The sequence below is a fragment of the Erpetoichthys calabaricus genome, chromosome 5 (assembly GCF_900747795.2).
Source record: "Erpetoichthys calabaricus chromosome 5, fErpCal1.3, whole genome shotgun sequence".
In the NCBI taxonomy this organism is placed as follows: domain Eukaryota; kingdom Metazoa; phylum Chordata; class Cladistia; order Polypteriformes; family Polypteridae; genus Erpetoichthys; species Erpetoichthys calabaricus.
Window position 1 is genome coordinate 68,133,853 of NC_041398.2, and position 9,065 is coordinate 68,142,917.

At 36.9% G+C, this 9,065-nt stretch overlaps 1 protein-coding gene across 3 annotated transcripts in view; it reads left to right on the forward strand.

Moving 5' to 3' along the window:
- Nucleotides 1-9,065, forward strand: part of nsd2 (nuclear receptor binding SET domain protein 2) — a 144,457-nt gene that overhangs the window by 16,022 nt on the left and 119,370 nt on the right. For all 3 annotated transcript variants that reach the window (XR_003716225.2, XM_028801627.2, XM_028801626.2), the window contains exon 2: nt 1,743-2,379. Coding sequence is in view for 2 of the 3 variants with exons in the window: in XM_028801627.2 (XP_028657460.2) it covers nt 1,771-2,379 (609 nt within the window). In the remaining variant the exon portion in view is untranslated. The remainder of the gene's footprint in view (nt 1-1,742; nt 2,380-9,065) is intronic.

The window sequence follows — 9,065 nt, forward strand, 5'->3', positions numbered from 1 at the left end:
TATATACTTCTCTGCCACTCCCAATTTCCTCATACAATACCACAGCTCCTCTTGAGGCACCCTGTCATATGCTTTCTCCAGGTCCACAGAGATGCAATGCAACTCCTTCTGGCCTTCTCTAAACTTCTCCATTAACATCCTCGGCAAACATTGCATCTGTGGTGCTCACTAATCATCACCTCACTTCTTAACCTAGCTTCCACTACTCTTCCCATAACTTCATGCTGTGGCTCATCAATTTTATTCCAAATTTTATTTTAAATCAGTTTTATTTTATACTCTTGATTGACTTCAATATCTGTGTCTCTATTGTTACTTCAGAATGATTTCCTCAACATTTGCCATCCATGCTGTGCTTTCTCTTTATAACAGTTCTGTGTCATCACCTAGGGCTGGGCAATATGGCAATAAAAAGTTACATTTATGTATGATTTATGATGTATGTGAATCTTTCATCATATAAATTTTCAATTATTAAGGGGAACAAACCAATTCCTAATGTCCTATTTCCGATGTCCTAATTTTTTATTGTCAATGAAGAAAGGTGCAAAATAAGAACTTCTTTCTGTTCATGCTTTGTTTGTAGTCCTCATTCTTCTGCAGCCTCCAGATTCCATTCACATCACTTGCAGGCAAATTTTCTTGAAATATGCAGTTTTCTTTATAACTTTTCCTATTTTATAATTCTCACTGGTCTTCCCCGTAGCTTAGACATGCCTTTTGCTACTGCCACAGATATCCCACCCTCTAACAAACCGCTTAGCTTACAGAGCATACCAGCCAGCTTCTACCATCTGCTACTTATACAACTACAGCTCTGTAGAGTGACATTCTTGTATGTCAGTGGTTTTCAATCTGTTTAACTTGTGGACCGTTTTTAGTTTGAGAAGTGCCTTGCACATCTTTATGAATTTTCCAGCAGCTTCATTTACTAACGTTAGATTGAAGTGTGGCGAGGTGGAGACGGCAACGTCTGTCTTTACCAAACATTAGATTGATCAAAGAGTGGGGTTTTGAGCTTCTGGATTTATTAACATAGGATAATGTACAGGTGGTTGGAAATGACTTGCTTGATTTTTGCTGACCAACTGAAAAATTTTTATGGCCCTAAACACTATTGTAGTGGAGTAATTTCCTCTAAGCTCTCTATGAAACCCATCTGACCTCTCATTACAGTCATTCTTCCTTCTCATCTTAGCCTAGCCACCATTGCAGGGTTAGAAGGCACAATGGACATCTCCGGCATTTTCTTCCCCCAGGCCCAGACAAGGCACATTTTTCTTCTTAATCACGCTGTTTAGCTAAATATATATAGCAGGGAGCGTGCCTCGTGTGGTGTATGCTGACGCTAGGGTTTTATTTTCACACATTGGTTCCATTATGCTTGTTTCTGTTTTAAGTGCTGCAGTAAATTGAATGTGCTGCCACTTGTATCGTCTTTTTGTAAACTTTGCTTTTTACATCTACTTTTAATTTCATACAATGCTGCAGTTGTTTGCGTATTTCAAATAATTTTAGTGTACATTCAGGAAAGGACTTAACATTCTAAAAATATAGTATGATTCTGATCTGTGCTTGTACCAGTATTGATAACAGAGATATTATTTGAAGGGCTCCTGTGATAACCTGAAGCAAAGCTAGAATTTAAAACCATTGAGTGTGCCAAGTATAAATGCTAATAACCACTGAATTTTAGAGCAATTTACATTTTTGTAATTCTGTTCTTTCTTTTCTGTTCCTAGAGTTTGAGGTTGCTATACATCAGAATCTATGGATTTAAATATCAAAGGCAGCTCTTTACCGTTGATCCCACAACACTTGAATCCCATCAGCATGAAACAAATACCTGAAGCAATGGGCAATATGAGTAATCCAGAACCAGAAGAAATGAGCACTGATCCAGTCACTCTTATAGATGAAGCTGCAGCTCAGTTGGCTGTCTCGTTCCAGGACAGCGTTTTTCAAAAAATAAATGTACACGATTCTCGAGCTAAAACACTGAAGGACCTGACTTCTCGGGTATTGAATGGAGACCAGGATAAAGTTGCAAAATTTTGTGGTGAACCTCTCAATTTGAAAGGAAATGAAACTCCTCCACAGAACATCAGCCCAAAAAAGAAAAGTGAATCTCCTGAGATAAAGCTAAAGATCACAAAAACTATAACCAATGGAAAACCACACTTTGAGTCCCATTTCTGTGAAGATGGAGAAAGTGTTACCAATGCAGTTAGTGCAGCAGCTTCATCTATTACAACAAAAAACAAAGAGGATGGGGAGAGTGATGTCAACAGTACTTCTCAAAAGAATGTCACATTTGATGTGAGGTCTAACCATGTTGCTTTACATGCTGCAATGTCACCATCAGTTAAGATCGAAAAGGTAAGGTCCCCCCCCCCCCCTTAAAAACTGCATGATAGTAGCATGATGTGAGGCTCCCTCTAAATTAAAAATATTTTGGATGTTTTATGACTGGTTTTGTCTATTTCCCAGAGGTCTAATTGCTTACAGTTGCTTTTTAACTCTTTTAGGGCGGATGTCAACTTTTGACGACAGCTGGGGTTGATGGCAGATATCAACTTAGTTGACGTCCCGGGAGAGAATGTGATAATCAGCTGTAAACGTTGACAAAACCCTGTTACATTATAGGTAGACCCTCTACTAGGAGGACTGTTAGACTCGTTGACTTGATGTGCGTGAATGGCATAGACTTCGGACACTTTGTGTTTTTGTTTTTATTGTGTATTACTTAATCGGACTTATCGAACTTCACTTTGGATTCAAGAAATCTGGAAATCGAAAATGAGACGGGTAGCTTGTGGGAGAGACCCCCCCCCCCCCCCCCCAAAAGTGCCTTTCAGCTTATGAGTGATGTGACAAACAGGTATGTAATTAAGTATGTGAATTTACATACTATAGAGGCTCATGGAACATAAAATAGAATGGCATTTGTCATAAATAAGTATTTTATGTTGACTTATGGGTGAAACCATTGATTTGTGTGTTTTTTAGAAAATATTCAGCACTAGGAGGAAAGAGTTGACTGGTCTCATATCCTGGGTGTTTTCATTATTAGTATTTTCCAAATGTGCTTGTGGTAGGAACTTGGTAATGGAAGTAATTGTATGTGCCATATGTTTTGGCTAGAAGCCAGAGAGTTTCTGCTTGTTACCTTATAGTTTTGCACTCCCCCACCTTATTTCTGCAAAGATAATGCAACTTCATGGGCAAAAATATTGCTTCAATCTGGTACTTGTCATACCACACCAGGAAGGCAGCTATGAAGAGCAATGCGGTATGAAGTATGGCACTCCACTGCCACCAGAAACTCTCCAAAGTCCAAACTATTAACAGATTTGTAAGATGGTCCCAGTGCTTATGGTCAACCAATCAACACAAGTCATCACCTGAGCCCCATCCATGATAGTTCCTGGTTTAACGCAAGTATGTACCCTAGAGTAGCAGCTAAAAATAAGTACCAAGGACCACCTCCCAGGGACCATGAATGCCCCAAGTTCCTGAGGTGGGAAGCAGTTTCTGAAAAGTCCCTGGTTCCTAGAAGGCACCTATAGTTAACTGACATGTCAGCTTTAGGTGAGTAGAAACTATGCTTTTACTATAGATTTCATCTAGTCAAGTACAATTCCTGGTGCTTGCCCTATGTGGCACATTTCCCCTTACCCTTTAAAGTAATGGACACATGTAATCTAGACCTGGAGTACACATTTGACTGACTCTGACTCTCTCTGACTGTCCTAATGGTAGAGAGAGAATTTATTTTTGAAAACTCTTCCAGAATGGGAACGAGAGAACTTTTTATTGAGCTAGACGTGTCTTTCAGGAGGCTCAAGATTAGTATGTCAAAGTATGTCTTCCCTGTGAATGCGTATAGGTATACACATTTTGGTTTTGATAAGAGTGTCAGTCACCCAGCAGTTAAGAATAGATCTCTTAGAATTCTGCACAATATTTATTGCTATAATTTATAGAAATCAATTGGGGTTTAGCATTTTATATTCTCAGATATGTAAAATAATACCAAAACTCGCAAGAGAATGTTGTTTGTAAGTAAGCTTTAAAATTATTTAATTTCATAACCTGCTGTATTTGCTTTTAAATAAAAAACCCTTGCCTTAGAAATGTTTGTTTTGAAGGTCCTTCGTTCCATTGTCTTTCTTATCTCTTATTGATTCTTTGGTAAACCTTATTTTAATTTCTGAACTTGGGCTTTGCTTGAAGTTTTTTTGGATTGACATTTTGAGAAGCTTTTCAGATAAACTGTGAACTATTTTTTTAGTATTGAGGACAAAGCAATGAAATGTCCACTTGGGTATGTTCTTATAGTTCATATTTTAAAAATGCATTGTGCATACATAATGGTTAAATAAGTACTCCATGTATCTCCTTTATTTCAAGCACCACATGTATGTAATGTACTTGATGTTAGTTTCTTTTGTTCAGTTCTTCATTGAATATTTGTCAAACGTACCAAATTAAATTTCCCTAAAGCTGTCCCCCACCTAATCCTAAGTTGACAGTAACAGCCAAGAAATAAGTGAAAGGAGGCCTTGCCTGAAAACATAACGTCACAAAGGCAACTTTGTCTACTCCAATTGCTTGAGCAGCACACACAGTCCAGTTGTTGAAAATTATTTGGAAAATACTTTTGCCGTTGGTACTTGGAGATAACCCCAGCCTTAAATTTTGTCAGAAATATCCTGAAAAATGCATAACCCACAGATAAGCCAAATGTGAAAAATTTAAACAAAATTGGTTCTGGAAAACATAACATTACTTTTTAAAGTAACGAGTAACCTAACATAATGCTTTATTTATTTATTTATTTATTTATTTGTTTTTTTTTTTAAGATACCTGTGTATCTTTCTTAAGCAGACGTGTTATTAAGGAAGCATATTTCCAGCACTTCAAAAAATAAATACTGCATTGTTTTGTCAAAATATTGTCTTTTTAGACATTGCCTGCTATTGCCAATGTAATATTGTCTGGTGTTCCTCCGCTAAGGAAGAGGTTCAGCATGTGCATAGCATGTAGTCAGGTGAAAAGAAATGAAAAGTTATAGCTATACATTAATCCTGCATGTGCTGAGGGATGCATTTAATCCATCCAATTTAGGGTCTCGGGGAGCAAGCGACTAGTGCCAGCAGCATTGATTATAATGCAAGAAACATGCGTGGTATGCCAGTGCTTTGGGCATAATCACACAGCCAAGTAGAAAAGAGTGTGCGTGCTGTATGCAATCCAGTAACAAACCTATAATGTTCCAGTTTAGTTTTAAGCCAGCCATTTGCTGTAGATAATTGGAAAAGATGCAATCTGGTGGCACAGCGGCTAATGTTCATGCTGCAAATATTTGGAGGCGCACATTCAGAATGTAAGAAGGGATTGTTATTTACAGCACATGAATGAATAAATATATTTATCAAATGCAAGAAAATGTTTAGATATGATTGTGTTTCTAGTCACTCAGTTTCATGAGCTATATGGGTTTAGGATTCAATAATAAATGCTGGTCAGTGAAATGAGCAAATTTCGTACAAAAGAAAAAGTAACACACAAATTTATAATACACTCTTATAATACAGATATATATTTTTATTTTATTTTTTTTAAAGAATAAGTAATGTAATTAAGTTACTTATTAAAGTAATGTTCCACTACAGCGGCACATGATGGGCTTTAATACTTAGCAGTCACATTCAATGGTATTACAATACCATTACTAAAACAAAGCAAGAATCTATTTTGGAAGTTTCACCATTATGGAAAGTATTCTTGCTGCTGATACACCTTCCATTTTAGGTTTGTGGTAGTCTAGTAAAAATCATTTACTAATAGAGGCTCTACCATTTTTTTTTTTTTTTTTTTTTTTTTTTTTTTGCAAAGATTGTTAACTCTTCTGATTTGTGAACCTTCTTTTACCCGATATTATTTTTAACCCCCCCCCACCACCACCAATTCCTGTAATTTAAAGGAATACTCCACCCAAAAGTGATATGTTTTTAAAATATTACTTACCCCATGTAGGTTGTAGTGATGGCAGAGAAAAAAAATAATGTTTTCAGAATGAGAGAAAACTATTTCGGTCAGTTGCAGTGTGTGCTATGAGCTTTGGGTTTACTGCTGTTCCACAGCTGTGAACTAGCAGTGGACCAAGACTAAAGGTGTTTTCACACTTGTCTGTTTTCTTTGTTCTAAATCATGAGACTTCTTATCTTTTTCTTTTTCCAGTTCAGTTTCTGTTCACGCTGCACACTTTCATGTGAACTAAACATATCGTTAAAAACCCAGTGAGTTCAGAGAAGCACCCTGACCCCAGAGTATGTCCACCGTTTCTTGTTTTAATAAAAGAATCTCCACATTAGGCAGCACTAGCTTCTTATGGACCGCTTCCTTGCAACAGATACATTTTTTTTATTTTTTTATTTTTTCCTTTTTAGTTTAGAATTGTCCCTTCTGGCAAATTGATTGCACATTATATGTGAGAAAAGTTAAAGAAAAGGATTAATCCTGGAACTTTAACATTTAATATTTGATATCATTTTACCAATTTTAGCGTTGGCACAGTCAACTGAAACTTTAAGCATTTAAACTAGTCAGAGCGTTTATTTCACGAAAAATATGCAGTGTTTAAGAATGTAATTATCAGAACTATAATAGTTTTTCTGCCTTGTCCATTTTCTGGATTTTAGAGCTTGTTGTGGATGTCACACTGGCAGAATTCAATCAATAAATATTTAATCACATACACAATGGTCCGAACACACACCAGAATGACAAAAAGGAAGAAAATTTAAAAAGAAAAACCTCTGCAGTTATAGTGAGGCATTATGCAGGTGTAGTGCCGTTGGTATAAAGGAGTCCTCATAGCATTTCTTGATACACTTCTGCTTAATAATTCATTGTCTAAAAGTACTCTGTGTACCAGAGAGGTGCCACATTGTTCAACATGCACACAGAATTGTTTACATTCTCTTTTTCACTGCTACCACCTGGGGGTTGAGAGGGTGTCCCATAACAGAGCCGTCCCTTCTAATTACTTTGTTGATTTAGTATGGCTGTCCTTAAGTGATGTTACCGGCCTGGTGATGAAAATCACCATGGCCATCACAGAGTTGTAGAATATGTAATGGATGTTGTTGCCCATGTTAAAATAATAGTCTCCTAAGAAATAACGGCCTGTTCTACTCTTATTTATTTCCGTTGTGTTATGAGAACAAATTAGCTTGTCACTGATGTGTAAAATTAGTACTTGTAGCAGTGCACCATCTCAACATTCACTCCCTGAATAGTGACCGAGCATAGAGGCTCTTTGTTGCGGTGAAAGTCAATTCTTTCTGCACCAGGAAACAGTTCTTGATATACCCAATAAGTGCATATTCATCTGAAAATTGCTGCAAGTGACATAACCTGGTGTTATATTTATAGTTTAAAGTGGTACAAAGTAAACAAAAGAACTGTTCCTTATGGTGGTTCAGTGTTATTCGCATCTGCATCTGAGACAAAATCCTTGAGACTCACAAACTGCAGTCTGCCTGACAGACATGTCATTATCCAGGACACAATAGTCTCAACCACCTGCATATTTACCCTTAATGTAATGACTGGATTGTACTGAAAATGCCGGAGAAAGCAAAAAAACATAATCCTTGTTCAAAGGGCAGTCAAGATGAGCCAGAGTGTGGGTTTGCATTGAGTATAGATCTGTAAATTTAAATTCCACTTAAAATGTATTTGATTTCTAATGACTGCCTTAAGTGAACTAGGCAGAAGCCAGATCAAATCAAACTTAAGATTAGAAAATCAAGTTCAAAAACAAAATAAAAACTGAGAACACAGCTTCTGTAAAGACTGCTGCTTGCACATTGCCTGCAAGTTGAAAAACTTTTATTCTATTACATAGTATAAAATTATATAAATACTAACTCTAAGAGCAACTTTAAACTGATATAACCTTCAAATAGTTACCAAAGTAATATTGACATTCATAAATGTTGAAATACAATTCATTTTGTTAATTACACAGCTTTCCTTGGAAACCCCTAAAAGTGCAATACCAGAATGTGACTTATTAAGCCTCTGCTGGAGGCAAGTGTGATCTTTGTTTGTAGGAAATGAGCATGTGAAAGGCACTATATACAGTACATAAAATATATTATTAGAGTTGCAGAATTCTGATGGAACAAGTATAAATTTAGACTTAAGCAATGAGTTGCTTTAGAGAAAGAAATAGTTTTGTGAATTTGACATGCTTAGTGTAAACGAAAATGTGGGCAGAGCTTTGTGTGTGAGAGAGAGGTTGGGGGGGGGATGCCTAGAACAAATTCCAGGAGCTGTTATGCAAACATGTTATCTAAACACTGCTCTTGAGATTGGTACTGAGCTTAGCACTGTACATTCATCTCATCAACATAAATTTAGCAATTTCTGAAATGTTGAGATTATTTAAATCGGGTGGATGAATAATGTGGTTGCTCAAGTATGCGCAAAAGGAAATTTAACTTACAGTTCCTTCTCCCTGTGACTGCTGTGAGAATCTAGGCAGGCAAACAGGGTGCAGTGGACATGCACAGACTACAAAATCCTTAATTTTAACCTGGTTTTGTGTTTACATGGCCAAATAACCGTATTACTTTTGGAGAAATCTACTTGTGTTAACCTGGTATCTCAGACCAATAACTGGATTTCTCTACATAGAATGAGGGTTTACATGGCATGTTAGAAACCAGTTTCAATAAACAACGGGTTCCCATGTGTAAAACAACACTGCTGACATCTTTATGCTTTGGAAGGATAGACCAGACAATGAACTTTACATGTTCCTCAGGAAAGCAGGAAACACAAGTCTTCATGCCAAAGGGTGCCCAGTTCAGGATTTGTACAATGAAGCTCCCCAAAATAACCATTTCAGAGTTTACAGCTTCAAAACTGTTGTTCAAATGCAACATCACTGGTTATCTGGGTACTTGGTTTAGCTCCACTTTTTCATTGGAGCTCCCACACCTCGTCCTGCATTGGAGTGAGTATAAAACTGGTATTTGCTGGATTC